The sequence below is a fragment of the Myxocyprinus asiaticus genome, chromosome 49 (assembly GCF_019703515.2).
Source record: "Myxocyprinus asiaticus isolate MX2 ecotype Aquarium Trade chromosome 49, UBuf_Myxa_2, whole genome shotgun sequence".
In the NCBI taxonomy this organism is placed as follows: Eukaryota; Metazoa; Chordata; class Actinopteri; order Cypriniformes; family Catostomidae; genus Myxocyprinus; species Myxocyprinus asiaticus.
In genome coordinates, this window is record NC_059392.1 from 2,406,704 (window position 1) to 2,426,968 (window position 20,265).

Here is a 20,265-nt window from a genome sequence, read left to right on the forward strand (position 1 = left end):
TATTTATATTGCTCTGGATCATTTATCACTATTTTGTATGTAGTTAGATATATTAGAGTGATTAGATGTATGTATATTTTATATAAATATTGTTTATACTGTATAATGGTTATATAAAGCCTATAGTGTAGTTTAACCACTTTATAGTTTAATAGTAGCCTGTAGCTTTTCCCCATTAAAGGGTATATATTGTAAAATGTGAGTGTTTGTTACTCTTCAGATATCAATGAATGTGTGACGCTGCCGGGCACCTGTCAACCTGGAACCTGCCAGAATCTGGACGGCTCGTTCCGATGCATCTGTCCACCTGGATACGAAGTACAAAATGACAAATGTGTCGGTAAGACTTTGTGCTGTTGATCAAAACCAAATTGCAGTGGTTAAAAGTCACAGTCAATATTTGACAAAATCTGAGCAACAGAAATGACCTTTTATTCACCCACTATCACATATAAATAAACAAAAACTCGATGGTGACCCAGTCCATCTGTCGATGGGGTCCCAATGCCACTTAATTTGCCCCCGGCCACATGCAGGACATGACCTTTGATACATTTCTACCTATTTTTCCTCCACAGATATCAACGAGTGCAGTGTGGAGCCAAACATCTGTCAGTTTGGCATTTGTAAAAACACGCCAGGCAGCTTCCAGTGCATCTGCCAGCCTGGGTTCGTGCTGTCGGACAACGGCCGCCGATGTTTCGGTAAAATACGCTCTCTAATCGATCAGCATTCAGACCTCTTGGTGGCACTAATTATATTAAATTAAGTCCCACACTACATTCATAATGGAAAAGTCACATTACGAGCCATGTGCTAATACTTTTCTAAGCTATCAGAATTATGATTTTGTAAAAGCTATATTAGTAGTAGTTATTAATAAAGTGTTTTGAATCTGTTTTGCCGTCAGATACGCGTGAGAGCTTCTGTTTCACACGTTTTGAAGCTGGTAAATGCACTGTGCCCAAACCACTGAACACCACCAAAGCCAAATGCTGCTGCAGTCTGCTGCCGGGCGAGGGCTGGGGCGACCCCTGTGAGCTGTGCCCGCGAGAGAGTGAGGGTGAGTCACACGCATTTCCTTACTGATTTAAATGGGCACATACTGTAGGCTTCTATTGTATTTAAACAGATGTTGAATTTAAAGCTAATTATAAATACTACTAACTTTAAACCACACCTGAATTCTGAACCTGAAAGAAAACGTAACATTTGCATTTTAGTTTTTTTATTAAAAACAAAATTAGTTTTTGCTTTATTTAGGATTACTTTTTTTTTTTTAATTGAAGATCTCCCCCATTAAAAAAAAAAAAAAAAAAATTTTTATATTATATATATATATTAGCCTATTTTGAAGATTTACGCATTTAAAATTTTATAACAAAATTCCATCAAATGTCATTTTTTTAACCAAATGAAATTAATAAAACTATAAGTAATAAGTAAAATTAGAGCTGTCAGAATTAATGCGTTAAACGCATGCGATTAATTAAAGTTTAACACGTAAATTTTTCTTAATCGTGATTAACGCATTTACCGTTAATACAGCATAAACCAGGCCTGGGTAGCTCAGCGAGTAAATACGCTGACTACCACACCTGGAGTCGCGAGTTTGAATCCAGGGTGTGCTGAGTGACTCCAGCCAGGTCTCCTAAGCAACCAAATTGGCCCGGTTGCTAGGGAGGGTAAAGTCACATGGGGTAACCTCCTCGTGGTCGCTATAATGTGGTTCTTGCTCTCAGTGGGGCGCGTGGTGAGTTGTGTGTGGATGCCGCGGAGAATAGCGTGAAGCCTCCACACGCGCTACGTCTCCATGGTAACGCGCTCAACAAGCCACGTGATAAGATGTGCAGATTGACGGTCTCAGACGTGGAGGCAACTGTGATTCGTCCTCCGCCACACGGATTGAGACGAGTCACTACACCACCACGAGGACTTAGAAGCGCATTGGGAATTGGGCATTCCAAATTGGGGAGAAAAAAAAAATTTATTAAAAAAAAATAATAATTTACAAATACAGCATAAACACTTGTTGGGAGGGCCAAACCTTTGTAATGTGTAATGTGTCCGCTTGGAGTCATTACACTAACGGACACACCACAACAGCACCTCCCTGTCAGTGATAAAATGATGGAGAATGCACCTCTTACCGCTAGTATTTGATATACAAAACAAGCCCAGATGGGACTTGTGATAGAAATCAAGTATTTTCAGCACATTTTTATTACCACTAAAGCACGCCAAGTCTTAACTATCACTCCACTTTTCCCGTGGAGTTCAAAGCGGCGCTGGCGTTGACGCTCTGACGAAAATCATGAACACAGCTTTGGGAAACGTTTGTTACTTGAATAGGTGATATTTTAGTGCATTTCTATCTTTATATTGTGAAAGGCTTTGTTTGGAAAATATTATTAATGCATGATATTGTTACATATTGTTTTGCTTTCTTTCCTAAGATGGAAATAAATGCATTTTGACAGGAAAATATGTATACTGTAGATGATGTCAAATTTCATCATTTTCAAAATCTGTGATTAATCGCGATTAACTACAACAAAAAAATGCGATTAATCGCGATTAAACATTTGAATCATTTGACAGCCCTACTTAAAATATTTAGCTTTTTATTTTATTTTGTTAAAAATAATGGAATTTTGTTATGAAAAAGTAGTGCAAATGTTTAGTCAGATTTAACTTAATTACACAATTACTAGTAAATGTTGTCTCTCGCACACACACACTTTACCTACCTATTTAAAAAAAAGGGACATACTGAAGACATTTAGAATAAATGAAGGTCATTATATTTATGCTATACGCGATTTTAGCCATTCTACAATTTCCACAAGCTGTCAAGATGAGCCGTTGGATTAGCCACGCCCCCCTTTTTCCAAAACCCTGCACTCCAAAGATACCAAATGAGCTTTATTGAGGCCAACATCATGCAGAAACGGTTGTTAAAAACAACAGCAGCAAAATAGCGCCCTCAAGTGACAACTGTTATGAACAACATGGCTTAAAAATGGCATTATGCCTCAATAATTCACTGCAACTACAATACTATGAGAAATTGCTAAATGATTGACAGTCTGTTCATGTTGTTTTTACAAATAAAAAATACAAAAATAACACTCTACAAAAAAGAATTGATTTAATGACTTTAAAAATGTCATGTGGTGTAACCATCGAGTAAAAGGTACTAAAATACTTTCCTTGCATCTTCAGTACACATTTGTACCGATGTAAAAGTTTTCAAACGTGTTTCAAGGTAAAACACTTTTTTTTAAGAATATCCTGAATTTTTAAGCCGAGAATAAGTTCTCATGGTTGCACCAAATGACCTGAACAAAAATGTGCCTTTTCATTACAATGTCAAAATATTGATATTTAATGATATGAAGGGAAAAATTACTTGTTTTCAAACTATTGTCACATGACGACAAAATTGCTTCCTACATGTTGGTTGCACCACATGACTTTGATTTGGTGGACAAAAGTTTTTCAAATATGACTTATATTTTAAAATAAAATGGTTTCACTTCTTATTTTCTTAAGAAATAATAATAAAAATATTATTCTGCACAGTTCATGCCAACATTTCTTTTTTTGAAGAATTTTAGCTTCTAATTTTAGTTTTTTTTACTGTCTCCAGACGGTTACACCACATGACATTTTCGACTTTAAGCCCCAGAAATATAAATGCACACTTATCAGAAAATGTATACGTGATTCCTCCATACTGTATGTCTGTGTTCCGAATGACAGAATATATTCTGTGAGTTTGACATCTCTCCATTCTCTCTTCAACGGCAGCTGCGTTTGACACTTTGTGTCCCTACGGCCATGAAGCTGTCCTGAGACCTGGAGACATGGGACGTGAAGGTGAGAAATCCCACTGAAATCCTGTCATGAAAAGCTCATCTCTGTGCTCCACTCTCCTCTGACCCGATTATAACTTCCTCTCTGCCTGCCCAGACATGAATGAATGTGTTGAAAACCCGGGAATCTGCAGTAACGGCTTGTGCATTAATACTGACGGCTCGTTCCGCTGCGAGTGTCCGTTTGGCTATAACCTGGACTACACCGGCGTCAACTGCGTGGGTAAGTTAACATTGAAAGAAGTTGATATATGAAAGAATTGTTTGATAATTATTTTTTTTTACATTAAACTGTTTTTAACACCATTAGACAAACTATAACTATTTTGCATGTTTTTTTTATGCATCATATTAGACTTTAAAGCTCTTTATCCTCTTGAGGCCCAGCAATTCATTTTTGTGTAGGACATTTGTTTTGTAAGTTTATCTTAGCCCATACTACATGCTACAGTGGTAAATCTTGGGGTATTACCAGAGGACTCCCTGGGCTTTTCAAAGATACCAAATGTTGGCGAGTTTGACCATGACAACTTCCTCTCCCTGGTCTATAAATATGGATTGAAGTACATCAGTTCAGTTCAGCACATCAAATACAATATTCTATTTTCAATAAAGAATTTTGATCATATGTATTTTATGCACCAAACACTATATTGACCTTTATAAAAGGGAAATTGTAAAACTTTTTTTTGCTGTGGTATAGGCGATAAAAGTGTTTTTGATGAAATCTTTGACCTAGGCAACATCGTCACTGCTGATTTTATCATCATTAGTTTTTTTATTGTTTTTTTGTTGATTTTATGGTCATTAATGTTCGTAATTCTGCTATTGTTTTATGCACATAAAATAAACTTGATGTCTCTGTGTTTTAAATGATAAACTTTGGCTGTTAGATTTAATATTTATTTCATTCATGTAATGTTTAATGCACTAAAAATGTCATAAGGAGCTCTTTTTGTTAGTAATGAAGAATGGAATACATTTTCTTCCTCTGTACTTTTATGTTAAAATGATTATCCTATTCAAACGCATGTGACAAAATAAAATAGAATTAGGTTGAAAGTAATCCAAAAGTAATCAAAGTAGATTACCCAAAAAATGTAATCTATGAGATTACGTTACTGATTGCATTTTTTGCCATGTAATTTGTAATTCACAAGTAATCCGCCCAGCACTGCTGTAAAACAATGAGATCTTTATAATGACAGAGCAGGCTGCATATATGAAAATACACACTTTATATCTTATAAATGTATATGTCAGAATTTTCAAAGCTCTGTGATTTTTGTTTTTTTGCAGTGGGCATGAATGTAATGTAATGGTGATTAAGAGATAAACCTCAAAAGCCTGTTGTATCATATTTGATACATGGATTTCAAAGGGTTTTTTTTTCAATAAAATAATATACAAAATTTTAACCAAGCACAAGTTGCTTATATTCAGCAAATACTCATTTTAAAATATCATTAACAATATAATCATTAGTCACTTTTACTTTATTAAAATAAGCTGTCACTTATCCAACATAAGAGTCACTTTTCACACAAGTCCGCCGGCATTTTAAATAGATCGATATAAACACTGAAACCACTTTTATTCACAAGTAACCACTAGATGGTGCCATAACATGTGAAACTTACATACCATAGGTTGTTTGGCTCTTTAGCTTGAACAGAGAGTGAAACAGGAGCTGTCAAACGTTGTGTATCATATTTTATACACACAGAGTTATAGGATTAAAAATATCCAGCATCAAATACATTTTGTGTCCTCAAAAATGTTGAGATGAGAGTGAAAATGTTGCACGAAGTGACAAAATCGCAGCCAATTAACACATTTTGATGTTTAATATATAGTTATGTGGAGTGGAATTTTTGACCAATCAGATTTCACTGTGGCCGGAGCTACTATAAAAACCAATGATCGACAAAATCTCGTCACTCTTGGTCCGTTTTAAGAAAGGAAAGTCAACGTGAAATCAAAATAGACTATGTACCTTCCTAATACACGTTTTTACTTTATTTACTTTATTAGTTATTCTAAAGAATAAAACGTAATTTCTCCGAGACTTTTTTTTTTTTTTTGGCTGACGTCATCAAACCCTCTTATTTGATACCCCTGCCCACCAACCACCGGACATATAGAGACCTTTTTTCACAAGAGATTGAGCGATATTGGTTTTTTAATGACCGATACTGATTATTTTTGTGTTCAAGTGTCCGATAACCGATATGCATAACCGATTTTTAATCATTGTTTTATTTCTGCTTTAATGAACTTTAATCATTTATCACCAACCTCTGGTGACCTGCTTATTATTAAAGAACCAATTACCAATTAAGTTGAAGTGTAAATATCGGTTACAAATATCGGTCAAACCGATTATCGGTCTATCTCTATTTTTCACCGTCCAATCAATTCCTTTTAAATAAAATACATTTTTGACCTATTGAAATCCTGTTTCACTTGACAAAAATAGTCACATTACGAAAGTAAAATGGTTTGATTCATGTGGTAACTGTTACATAACCGTAACAGTTAAACCTTGATTATGACAATATATTTAGTTTGAGATACTACTGTATATCTGCTACACTCTACTTAAGGTCACTGGAAGGTGGTCGTTTCAAATCTCATAGGTTACTACATTAGGCTTCTATTGCTTTGGCTAAAAGCATCAATTAGTTTATTAGTTTGTTATTAAGATTACAGACTGCACCTTTAATCGCATTTAATCTTGTCCTTTTCACAGATACGGATGAATGCTCTATCGGTAATCCTTGCGGAAATGGGACTTGTACGAATGTTCAGGGTGGATTTGAGTGTTCATGTCAGGAGGGTTTTGAACCTGGACCCATGATGACCTGTGAAGGTGAGTTAAATATAGATGTAAGTAGGGTTGTGGCATATAAGGAAAATCTTATATTACAATATATATTGTACTAGACTAAAATTGACAATATCATGATGATATACTATTTTTTTTGGAAAAGTTATTTATAATTAACTGGAGGAAAAATATGAATGAAAGGACCTTTTGACCGAAAGCAATGTCCGAAATCAACATAAGCCAATTATAAATACTACTGACTAACTTTAAACCACAGCTTAAATCTAGCCCTAAAGGAAAACATTTACCATTTGATTTTTTTTAATTCAAAACGCATTATTTTCTTTATTCACAAAAATGTTGGATATCCCCACATTCAAAAAAAAATATTTTAGCTTATTTTTAAGATTTAAGCTTTTCAATTTGATGATACAATTTCAAATGTAATAGTGTAATATTTAACAAAATAAAATAAATAAAATATTTCTTTTTTTTAATTGCTCGATTCAGTTTTATGTAATTCTTGGTTATGTAATTGATATGCGTAAATCTTTAAAAAAATAATTGTGCAAATGTTCAGTCAGATTTAACTTCAATTACTAGTAAATTTCTCTCTCGCGCACACACTTTACCTAGCTATCTAAAAACAGACATACAGTATCATAGACATTTAGTTTTTAATAAATGAAGGTAATTATATTTATTGCAGAATAACCTTAACCCTAACTCTTTTAAATGTAAGCCATTTTTAGACTTTAAATTAAAATTATTTAAAATAATGTGTTTAAAATTATTCGAAATTGATTAAAATCTAAATTATACCAAATTATACATTCTTTTAAATTAATAATTATCTTTAAGAATTTTATCTTAATTTACATACATGCACATACATAAGATTTTGTGTGAGTTCAGTAATAGAAATGTATATAAATTATACAGAAATATACTGTATAAATTGTCTTTATTAATAATCTGGTAACACTTTACAATAAGGTTCTATTCGTTAACATTAGTTAATACATTAGTTATCATTAACTAACTATGAGTAATGCTTTTTTATAGCATTTATTAATCTAGCTACCATAATATTAAACCTCTTCTTTTTTTTTTTAAGTTAATTATGAATAACTTTTCCATAAATGTGTATATCGTGATATTGCCAAAATTGGTCAACAACAATATTTATGGTGTGATATAAGAGTTTATACACTGAAATGACAAAAAAAATATTGAATAAAGTTTTTCTTACCCCACTGGCAAACAGCTTTTTTTTCTCTGGTTTTAAGCATAAATCAAACAAAGTTTTGAGAGTTTTATGCTTAAAACAAGAAAAAACTGTTTGCCAATGTAGTAAGAACTTACTTAAAAAATAATGTAACAAAAATATATATTCTCTGAAAGCATGTCTAAATACATCACACAGTTTTGCCTCTCAGATAAATATGATAATAAATTGATCTTGTTTTAAGAATGTTGAGGTATTTTTACAGGCCTAACCCCTTTTTTGCAGTTTAGACATTTTATTCACATGCAAAATTAGCAAATAATTAATTGTTTTTTGTTGTCTCACAATCTGTCTGTTTGTGCGTTTGGATGTATTTTCTGTCTTCAGACATCAATGAGTGCACGTTGAACCCCCTCCTCTGCGCTTTCCGCTGCGTTAACACCTTTGGCTCGTACGAGTGCATGTGCCCTGCGGGATACGTGCTGCGAGATGACAACCGAATGTGTCGAGGTGAGAATATGTCGCCCATCTTTCTCTGTTAATACTGGCCTCAATATTAAAGGAATAGTTCACCCAAATGTGAGAATTTTGTAATTATTTACTCACTTTCTTCTGAGGAATACAAAAGGAGATTTATTTGAAGAATATTCATGCAGCTGTTCCCTTTAGTGTTCCATCTTCCATGTTGTAATATCTACATTAATTAGATACAGAAAATGCATTCTCTAAATTATGTTTTATACATATTGAGTCAGCCCAGCACTACCATGATTTCAGTATGTGATTTGATCCATATTATTATGAATATTTCTCTCTCCAGATCAGGATGAGTGTGCTGAAGGTATTGATGACTGTGCGTCCAGAGGCATGGCCTGTAAGAACCAGATCGGCACGTTCATGTGTATCTGTCCACCAGGCATGACCCGACGCCCTGATGGAGAGGGCTGCATGGGTGAGAATCCAGGATGTGTGTGTGTGTGTGTGTGTGTAGGTGTGAATTTATCTGACCTTGCAAATGAGAAATATTAAAAAAAGAATGAAGCAACTATGTCGTCATCAACAGAATATACAATAATTTAAAGAGAAAATTGATGATGATGTACTTTCGTATTACTTTAACAAGAGCTGTCAATTTAGCTCATTCATTTATTGCAATTAATTATGTGAAAAATAATGCGTTAAAAACGCAATTAATCATGCCCCCCGAGCCATATGTAAATTCCGTAATAAGGAATGTTCCTACCATCGGAGCTTGATGTACCACCTTGATGCAGTAGGGGGCAGTCAGCGCAACTCCAGCTGTAAAGTCAACACGCCTCGTCAAACCAACGAGTGTGTAGCTCACTCAGACAGCTGGACCGAGCACAACAGAATCCAGGGTTCTCAAGAAGTTCTCCAAGTTTTAAATTGTTTAACTTGACACAACTTCCTTAAAACACAGCGCTTATGACTAGAGGTGTTGAAAACTAGTGAGACGCAAGAAGTCGCTCCAAAATCATCCTTCTGACGCATGCGCGCTTTAGCCTTTCAAAGTATACCCTTTTGGCCGCAACCATATGGATGCGTTCGACACATGCACTGAGGGTCACCAAAACAATAGGGAAAGTGTAGACGGAGCGTTTGACGTATGGGAATGTCAAAGGTCTGTTTGGAAAGCGTGAGATGCAAGTAGTAAGACGCTCCAAAAGCGTCCGTCTGACGCACGGTCACGTGCTTTAGCCTTTCAAAGTATACCCTTTTGGCCGCAACCATATGGACGCATTCGACACGTGCACTGAGGGTCGCCAAAACAATAGGGAAAGTGCCGATGGAGCGTTTGACACATGGGAATGCCAAAGGTCCGTTTGGAAAGCATGAGACGCAAGTAGTAAGAAAGCGTCCATCTGACGCACGGTTGCATGCTTTAGCCTTTCAAAGTACACCATTTTTACTGCAACCATATGGATGTGTTTGACGCATGTGCACTTAGGGTCGCCTACACACTAGGGAAAGCGCAGACGGAGCTTTTGATGCATGGGAATGTTAAAGGTCCATTTTGTAGGCGTGAGACACTAGTAAGACGCTCCAAAAGCATCTGTCTGACGCACGGTCGCGCGCTTTAGCCTTTTAAAGTATACTCTTTTGACCACAATCACATGGACTTGTTTGACGCATGTGCATTAAAGTTTGCTTACACACTAGGGAAAGCAGCGATGGAGCGTTTGATGTATGGGAATGCCAAAGGTTCGTTTAGAAGGCGTGAGACGCAAGTAGTAAGATGTACCAAAAGTGTTCGTCTGATGCACAGTCGCGCGCTTTAGCCTTTCAAAGTATACACTTTTGGTCGCAAAGTTTGAAAACAAGAGGCAATCCAGTTGCTATCATGGAGATGGCTCATAGAGATGGCTATCTAAAATATAACTTTTTGACAATGTACCAGTAAACACTTGTACCAGGGTCGAAATGGTCTCAACTTTTGTTCGCGTGACAGAGCCTCACTATTGCAAACCCTTGCGTTTCCCTCTCCGTCCTTCCGACGCACCATCCCTGTTCAAATCAACGCATTCACTATGAAGGTAAAATAGTGCCTAAATGATTTGCAAGCACAATGTAAGATTTGTAAAAGTGTAAATGAAGTTACAAGCGTGATAGAAAAATGTGCATGCGCAGAGTAAGATTTGTGAAAGCGTAAATCAAATTGCAAGCGTAAAAATAAATTGCATGTGCACAGAAAGTTTTGTAAAGGTGTAAATCAAGTTGCAATAATACAAAAATATTATATGATATATATATAAGTTACACTTATGCAAAGCATTAAAGTATTGCTAATCATTTTGTTCTTATGCTTGCAACTTGATTTACAACTTTACAAAACGTTCTGTGCACATGCAATTTATTTTTACGCTCGCAGTTTGATTTACGCTTTCACAAATCTTACTCTTCGCATGCAAATCATTTAGGCACTATTTTACCTTCATAATTCACAGCGTCTCTGACACATTGTAAACTCTAGTATGTAGGCGCTCTACGATTGCTCTGTGATACTCTTTAAGCACAGTCAACATGTGCAGACGATCCTCTAAGTCATGCGCGTACTGAGCTGATGACGAAAAAGTGACGAAAGCCATTTTAGATAAAAGCGTCTGCCAAATGCATAACTGTATTGTATTGTGGTGGAAACGTTATCAAGGTAATTTTCGTAAGAGTACTCTTACTATAACCTCCTATGCAGTCAAATTTTATGCAATATCATGCATGTGATGTAACCTAAACATGTAACATATTGTGTGCTTTAATATTTACTGTACCTAATTCTTAAAATAGTTTTTATACAGTATGCATGTGCTTTTGTTAGCTGTCTCATTGCATAAGCTGTCTCTGATCACAAATTCATTCTACTGCTCTCTTTCTCTCTCCTCCTCCTCTGCATGTTACCTCTGCAGACCTCAACGAGTGCAGAACTAAGCCTGGAATCTGTAAAAACGGTCGCTGTGTCAACCTGGTGGGCAGTTACCGCTGTGAATGTAACGAGGGTTTCGAGCAAAGCTCAACGGGCACAGAATGCATTGGTAAGACCGACCAATCAGAATGAAGCTGACAGCAATGGGTCACATTTATGGACACGTGCACAAGTTCACACAGGGCAATGCATATGTGCCCACTGTCACCCTCATTGATATATACACACACAAGAGAACACAGTACACACACATACATGTCCTGAAAGTGATAGTTCATCCAGAAAAGTTGAATCAGTGTATAATTATGTACGTTCACATCTTACGTTATCGTAAACGTTGTTGTCGTTTGCAGATAACAGGAAGGGCTTCTGTTTCACGGAGGTTTTGCAGACGATGTGCCAGCAGTCTTCCACCAACCGCAACACTGTTACCAAGTCAGAGTGTTGCTGTAATGGCGGGCGTGGCTGGGGTTCACTGTGTGAGTTGTGCCCACTGCCTGGTACCATACAGTACAAGAGGATGTGCCCACTTGGACCAGGATACACCACTGATGGCAGAGGTTTGACATTTTAGACTGAATATTACTTATAAATGTCTTTAGAGATTTTACAGAGCAACAATGGAGAAAAATGATTTTAGCATCAAAGTACTGGTGATACGGCTGTTTTTTAGACAAAATAGCTTTAGACAAATTTCATGATGTGCAAGCGTGAAACTCTGATATTTTGATATTTATATGACTGTCTTAATTGTGCAAACTTTTTTTTTACAAATAAATTACAAATAAGTATTTTTATTTCATGTTAATTAACTTTTTAAAGTAGTAATAATATATATTATATATTTTTTTAGATGTTTATTTAAGAGTATTTTATTAAATTAAGGCATATAGATAGATTTAAATATGGATATTTAAAATACATTTAATATTTTGTTTAAATCAATTTGTAAAATTACATAAAAATATAAAATGTTGTGTAATGTAAATTTTTTCATATATTAATATTTTTTAATAACAAATATATTTATTAAATACTTACATTTGAAAAAAAAAATAGTTGACATATTTTTATATAATTTTGCAAAATTATTTAATGTTATATTTAATGTTTATCTTATTTATATATTAATATTTGTATAATTTCCTTTTTATTAAAATGTTTGATACATTTTTAGTTAAGAACACATTAAATTTAGGCATGTCTTTGGATATGGATGTTTACAATACATTTTAATTAATTAATATTTATTATTTTTAATAATATATATTAATCTGTTTATTAAATACATACATTTTTATAATTGTTTACTTGAAATAATTTTGTTTTAATTTATATAAAATATGTAACGTTGTGTAATGTTTATTATCTTTTTAATATATTAATATTTGTATAATTGCCTTTTCATGAAAAAGTTCTATGGATGTTTAGTTAAAAACACATTAAATTCAGGCATGTCTTTGATAGATTTGGATATGGATGTTTGCAATACATTTTAATATATTAATATGAATGTTTTTAATTAATGTGTTTAATAAATACATACATTGTTAGAAATTTTTAATTTAATAATTTTATTAAAATTAAAAAAGTACTTTTTTTAATACTTATATATTAATATTTACATGAATTATTCATTAATTATCATAAATGTAATGAAATATATTGTAGTGATTTTTAATACTATAAAAGTTATATTTTTAAATTAATAGATTTCAATAAAAACACATTTCTTTGGTACATTGTTTACAATAATATGTCTGTTTTTCAGATATCAATGAATGTGAGGTGATGCCCAACTTGTGTAAGAATGGTCAGTGTATGAACAGCATCGGCTCTTTCCGTTGTCACTGTAACGTGGGTTACACCAGTGACTTCACTAGCACTTCCTGTGTTGGTACGTTCTCCTCACTGTAACCTTATTTAAAACAACAGACAAATCTGCAGTACCATTTGAAAAGCCTATTATTCAATAGAACTATTAATAGTTTATTCCAAACATGCCTTTCTCATTGATGTTTTCTGATTAGATGTGGACGAGTGCTCTCAATCTCCCAAACCGTGTAACTTCCTGTGCAAGAACACAGAAGGCAGTTACCTATGCTCGTGTCCCAGAGGATACATCCTACAGCCTGACGGGAAGACATGCAAAGGTTAGTAGACCATTAATGGGTCGTACTGGGATAAGATCGGCTTGTAAAGTTGGTCTCAGTAATAATGTTTCTTTGAAGAAATAAAAATAGACACAGATGACATCATTTTTGACAGACAGTAAGAGCTGCTGTCTAGGAAAAACAAATGAAATATTAAATATTAAAGAGATCTCACTTGTGATTTTTTTTACTTTGCTATGGAAAATGAAATGCCTCGCCTACGTCTTCTAATTTGAAATTCATTCCAGATTTGGACGAGTGCTCAACTAAGCAACACAACTGTCAGTTCCTGTGCGTCAACACGATCGGTGGCTTTACCTGTAAATGCCCCACGGGCTTCACGCAGCACCAGACCGCTTGCATAGGTGAATGATATGAACTCAAAACGCCCCGCTAACAAACCAATCGCAGAGTCTAAATAATTGAGCAGGTCATTTGGTGCTAAAATTGCCTCTGTGCTTCATCTCTCAGACAACAACGAATGCAGCGGTCAGTCGAACATGTGCGGTTCCCGCGCCTCTTGCCTCAACACACCCGGCAGCTTCAACTGCGAGTGTCAGAAGGGCTTTTCTCTGGACCCAACCGGGCTCAACTGCGAGGGTTTGTTTCTGTTTACCAATGTTTGGGAAGCTACTTTGAAACTGTAGATTGTCAAGCTACTCATGATTTATAGTCGGGGGTATTTCCCAATGCTTCATATGGGAGCGTGGAAATCAAATGACATTTATTGATGTATTGTTTTCTTGGTTTCGTACAGATGTAGATGAATGTGGTGGAAACCACCGCTGTCAGCACGGTTGCCAGAACATGTTGGGAGGATTTCGCTGCGGCTGCCCACAGGGTTACGTTCAACACTACCAGTGGAACCAGTGTGTGGGTAAGTACAAGGGCTTCCACGACTTATTTTTTACTGGCCTGGAAAAGTAGTCAACTAGTTGGCGGGTCAATGTGAACATTATCTAAATGACGCACAATACCCTGCACAGCGTCTGGGTTTTTCCATGTTTCAGTTCTGCGTTAACGGAGAGTATGTGAGTAAAGAGACTGTCAAATTCTTAAAACACGAACAAGAAAGAATTTGTGTAAATCTTACGTCAAACCTTTCTTACATAAATTGACGCTTTCGATTCAAAGTGACGATTTACACTAGACTGAATGGTCCAACGTCCGCGGCTGAGAATTAAAATCACGCATATATCCGTTGCCAAATTCATGTTGCCAATGTATTTGTAAATGGTGAAAAAAATCGTCATTTTCCACTTATAGCTTCTGAGACTTCACTTGATTAGTTTCAGGGCGGTTTGCAATCATTTTGACTTGTATGTTGTCATTTTGTCTTGTAAAGTTTTTTTTTGTGAATGCAAGGCGCTTTGGGTTCACTTGCGTATAATTCCAAGTATATTTCACCCAATTTAAACTGATCGACACAGATTCAACGCATAAATTAGTGGCAAGGCTACATGACTAGTAAGTACTAAGTATAGCCTAAATCAACAGACAAGGTGCAGCAAGTTGTCAATCATGTGTTTCTCATTTTTATTTCTCTTTTTCTTCTACTCAGATGAGAACGAATGTGCTGGGAACCAGGTCTGCGGGTCGGCGTCTTGCTATAACACTTTGGGCAGCTATAAATGCGTGTGCCCGTCAGGTTTTGACTTCGAGTCCACAGCTGGTGGCTGCCAGGATGTTAATGAATGCGCCCAGGGCAACAACCCCTGCAGCTACGGCTGCTCCAACACAGATGGAGGATACTTGTGTGGATGCCCCGGAGGTTTCTACCGAGCAGGACAAGGGTGAGCATTCAGTCTAGCGTAAAGATGTGCGCTCATCATGCAAGACTGTACTCATTTACCAATTACAACTGGGTTCTTTAAAATTTACGCATAATAAACAGCTTTTGTGCAGTGTCGATTTGATTCCAAAATCTTTGCCAATATTAGTGCAGCGTCTTAATACAAAATGGTTTTTCGCCATTTCTTTTCCAGGCACTGTATCACAGGTGTTGGTTTCCAGGGTCAGTTTGCCTCGGAGGGAGATGAAGAAGAGGCCCTCTCACCGGAGGCCTGCTATGAATGCAAGATTAATGGAGACCTTGGAAAGAAAGGCCGCCATAGGCGTAATGCTGGTGATAATGAGCTCAAGGTACTTTTGCACAAAGTCAATATCGCATTGGTTTCATTGCGATCACTATGGCCACGTTCACACTGCAGCTAAATATGACTGTCGCTCCCCTTCTTAGAACTTAATCCCATTCTGTACACACAGAATTACGTTATTTATAGGAGTGACAAACGCATTCTACTACTACACAATTCGCGCCTGAAAAATTCAGGTACAACTTCAACTTCATTTTCAGTAAATCTGCATAGTGTGTACAGAACCACACTATTTAATGCAGTGCTGGAAGTGCAGCACTATTAGCCCCTGGCATAATTGGTTCCTGCGTAGGGACCAGCAAGCTTTTGGGGCCGGTGCATAACCAGTTTTCCTGCCCCTGAACGGCCTTTTCTGCGGTGGAAACATGCGGAACAGTTCGAGAATTCGCACCAGCCCAGGAACCAGCCCCTAAAACATGTCAGTGGAAAAGGGCTATGTGTTGTGATTCTTGTGTCCTGTACTTGGAGCGCCTCTATCCTCCAGGGTTTCGCTCCAACCCTAATCAAACACATCTGAATCAGCTAATCAAGGTCTTTAAGAATACTTTAAAATTACAGGCAGGGTTGGAAGTAAAATGCAGGACGTGGCCCTCCAGGAACGGAATTGAATAGCCTTGATTTAGGTGCTTCACTCCAACATTTTAATTAGGTTGTTACTTCTAAACATTACAGTAGCTGGGTTTAGCATTTTTAAGTGCATTTCTTCTTTATTTATCCACTTTTCTCCCAATTTGGAATGCCCAATTCCCACTACTTAGTAGGTCCTCGTGGTGGCGCTGTTACTCACCTCAATCCGGGTGGCGGAGGACAAGTCTCAGTTGCCTCCGCTTCTGAGACCGTCAATCCACGCATCTTATCACGTGGCTCGCTGTGCATGACACCGCGGAGACTCACAGCACGGGAGGCTCATGCTACTCTCCGTGATCCACGCACAACTTTCCACGTGCCCCATTGAGAGTGAGAACCACTAATCTCGACCACAAGGAGGTTACCCCATGTGACTCTACCCTCCATAGCAACCGGGCCAATTTGGTTGCTTAGGAGACCTGGCTGGAGTCACTCAGCACACACTTTTAAGTGCATTTCTAAAAGTTCTACTAAAGAAAAATACGAATCATTGTGAGTTTCCATCCACTATGTCATGCGCATTATCTAGCGGAATAATAGTCGCCTTGTCTTGATGGAGCAGCTGGATGACATCCTTGCTTCGGGGAGTTTTATTTTCAGGATTGGAGCAATTGTACCTCAAAACTGTTAGTGAGGACCCACTTGAATGACCAGCTGTGTGGGTAAAACACTTCCAGGGGTGCCGGGTAGCTCAGTAGAAAAAACACTGGCTACCACCCCTGGAGTTTGCTAGTTCGAATCCCAGGGCATGCTGAGTGACTCCAGCCAGGTCTCCTAAGCAACCAAATTGGCCCGGTTGCTAGGGAGGGTAGAGTCACATGGGGTAACCTCCTCGTGCTCGCTATAATGTGGTTCGTTCTTGGTGGGGCGTGTGGTGAGTTGAGCGTGGATGCTGTGGTGGATGGCGTGAAGCCTCCACACACGCTATGTCTCCGTGGCAACGTGCTCAACAAGCCACGTGATAAGATGCACGAGTTGACGATCTCAGACGCGGAGGCAGCTGGGATTCGTCCTCTGCCACCCGGACTGAGGTGAATCACTACGCGACCACGAGGACTTAAGCACATTGGGAATTGGGCATTTCAATTTGGGATAAAAAATAAAGAAATATCACTTCAGAATGTCAACAGCTATGTTCAGAAATTGTGTGCCAAGGTCTGAGCTTTCGTTGGGCCAGTCACATCAAGCTATAACACACTCATGACATGTGCACGAATGGTCAAAACACATCATTGTTTTGCGAATAAACTAATGCAAATCTCTATAAAACCTTCCCTTCCTTAGCGCATAAAATGTAAGCAAATTTTTAGTTTATTTGCATAGCAAGCCTTTTCTGATTCTTCCAACTGTTCCATACCTTTTAGGAGACGGTGAGCATGGCTAGCATGGATGTTCAGACCTCCATCCCGATGAACCTGAGCCTGGCACAGCTGCAGAACAAGGAACCCCTGCTGGAGCTGCTTCCTGCACTGGAACCCCTTGAGCACCATGTGCGGTACGTCATAACACACGGCAACCAAGCCGAACACTTTCGTCTGCTGGAGCGCCGTGACGGGAAGAGCGTTCTGCGGTTGGGTCGTAAGCCACCAGGCCCAGGCTTGTACCGCCTGGAAATCGCCAGCTTACCTTTGTTTGGTCCGCGCAAACTTCAGCAACTAGAGGACCAACACGACAGCGATTACCTTCTGGGCGAAATTGGTGACGCACTGCGCATAAAGCTGCACATCCACCTGCACTGAGACTGCCTGAAATCGAAACCCTTGACCCCAGGCCCTTACATAGGGCATTAGCTCTGAGAGACTGTCCATTTAACTGAATTTTTCTTTTTGGGGGGTTTTTATTTGATGCCCTTTTACACCAAACACCACTTATTACATTGTTATACTGAAGCAAACTGCAGCCAGGTTTGGTGGAATACGTAGAAACAACACCTTAAACCGACAGGCATGCATTAGCACTAGCATTATCCATTAGCACCCGCTTTTTATGGAGGGACAATCAAGTATTTGTCGAAAGGGCGATTAAGTTTTAATATGGTTACTACAGTTGTAAACTGTCAAAATTATCATGAAATAATGTAACGTTTCAGTCTTAAGTGCACATAAAAACATTCAAGAAACATACAAATTATGCATTTTCACTCACCTTGTTGTAACTTGTGCTGGGGCCAAAGGGTATTCCATTCAGTATTTAGTGTCGTTCGTCAAGTATTGTACTGTTTTTGAAGAAATCGTCACACAAAGGACTGCAGCAACTACCAAATTTTTTCAGGTTTTAACGAGAGTTAAGCATTTGAAAACTTCTTGAGGAGACAGCATACCATATGATTCTTGAAGTGCAAACATGTCACAAGATTTCTGGGGCTTTCTGGAGTGTTATCATGAGCTGCCACTTTGTGTTACCTCATTTTACACACATACACAAGGACACAATTATACACACAGTATTTCGGAGAGGAGTGGCGCTAAACGCTTAAAATTTTCACCGAACCTGCTACGAATACTGAATACGCAGCATATTTAATCAGGGAAATGGCGACTAAAGTCCAAAGGGTTTTCGAATATGCATGCAATCTAGCACAAACAAAAATACGTTGCATTCACATCTGTGATTTTGCTACGTCTGAGTTTCTTCTCCATACTTGTTTGCTGAGAGTGCTTCATATTTGACAAAGGCATACTTTGCAAACAGCACATGCATATGAGGAATGGTAGGCCTGATGGGTAAACCATTGCAGCTGGAGTCATGCTGTCTCAATGGTACACAAGGATTGCTTGGCAAGACATCGTTCAAAATACACTCCAGACGTGGACACACAAATAGAAATGTTCAACCTCAGTGTGGGAACTACAACCAACCCTCATATTTTTCCGCAGTATTCTGGAAAAACAAGGTGCTAAAATTCCAACTTACGCTGTACTACGAAAATGCTTGATTCGTGGATTGCAAACGTGACATTTTTAAAGGTCTTGTTTTATTTTATTTTTTATTTTGTATGTGTGATTGTCTTTTGTACTGTCTCAATGCTGAAAAAAAAAAAAACAATATTATCAAAATGCTTGTTAAAAATTAAATTGTATATTTTAAAGTGAAATGTAGATTTTGTTTGTTGGTTTTTTTGTTTTGTATTCTTGAGCATCAAGACTGCCGAACTTAATATTTACTTAAGAGTTCGATAAATAGCCTTTAAGTGCTGTTGACTTTGTTTTTCTCTGAAGAAAATGAACGAACAATTAATGAACAGTCACTGAAAGCACTATGTGACAGACACCACTGTTTACATGAGGTTGTCCTTCAAGCATCTAAATGCATCGTTAAAATAATACTGTTTATTCCGACAACCATCAAGTGCCCTGAATTCAATCTTCAGGACATTTGATTTTAACGAGTAACTTGGTGCTAAGATTACAAAATTGCTTTTCGAACATCAAGGTAACTGCACTGTACAACAGTCTGAGCTATATTTATGCATAACCATTTGTCTAACATGGGAACTTTGTACACGTTCATATCTTTTTTTTTTTTATGCCACTACATATAAACAAATGAATGTGCGTGACTGTACTGTATTTCAAAAATCAGCAGCAAACTTGAAATTATTGTCATCAAGCTGTAATATTGAGATCCAAACTTCAGACCAAAGAAAGAGGACTTGGGTGGTCAGGATAACGTTGAACTGTCAATTCCAATTAATATCTGATAGAGAAATCTGAAATATTTTTTTTAAACGAGCCATAAAGATACATGACGGGGGATAACGGAGCACCCTTTACACTCTTACCAAATAATTCCAAATGAATTGTTTTTATACTGCAAAAAATCCCATTTTCAATTGGATCCATTCCTCTGTCATCTGCACAATATTTGTAAACATCTGTAAGAAATAACTGGCAATAAAACAACATGGGTTATATTTTTAAACCTTTGTCTTTCCATTCTTTGCCTGCAGAGTCT

The 20,265-nt window shown here is 37.2% G+C and overlaps 1 protein-coding gene across 1 annotated transcript in view; it reads left to right on the plus strand.

Annotated features, from left to right (window-relative positions):
* Positions 1 to 20,232, plus strand: part of LOC127438492 (fibrillin-2-like) — a 93,016-nt gene extending 72,784 nt beyond the window's left edge. Inside the window, exons 48-65 of the mRNA XM_051694123.1 lie at positions 221 to 340; positions 579 to 704; positions 911 to 1,063; positions 3,814 to 3,882; positions 3,976 to 4,101; positions 6,631 to 6,750; positions 8,324 to 8,446; positions 8,757 to 8,888; positions 11,359 to 11,484; positions 11,729 to 11,935; positions 13,147 to 13,272; positions 13,406 to 13,528; positions 13,777 to 13,893; positions 14,000 to 14,128; positions 14,286 to 14,405; positions 15,090 to 15,321; positions 15,514 to 15,670; positions 17,676 to 20,232. Coding sequence (XP_051550083.1) covers positions 221 to 340; positions 579 to 704; positions 911 to 1,063; positions 3,814 to 3,882; positions 3,976 to 4,101; positions 6,631 to 6,750; positions 8,324 to 8,446; positions 8,757 to 8,888; positions 11,359 to 11,484; positions 11,729 to 11,935; positions 13,147 to 13,272; positions 13,406 to 13,528; positions 13,777 to 13,893; positions 14,000 to 14,128; positions 14,286 to 14,405; positions 15,090 to 15,321; positions 15,514 to 15,670; positions 17,676 to 18,050 — 2,681 coding nt within the window. The 3' untranslated portion in view covers positions 18,051 to 20,232. The remainder of the gene's footprint in view (positions 1 to 220; positions 341 to 578; positions 705 to 910; positions 1,064 to 3,813; positions 3,883 to 3,975; positions 4,102 to 6,630; positions 6,751 to 8,323; positions 8,447 to 8,756; positions 8,889 to 11,358; positions 11,485 to 11,728; positions 11,936 to 13,146; positions 13,273 to 13,405; positions 13,529 to 13,776; positions 13,894 to 13,999; positions 14,129 to 14,285; positions 14,406 to 15,089; positions 15,322 to 15,513; positions 15,671 to 17,675) is intronic.
* The last annotated feature ends 33 nt before the right edge of the window (positions 20,233 to 20,265 follow it).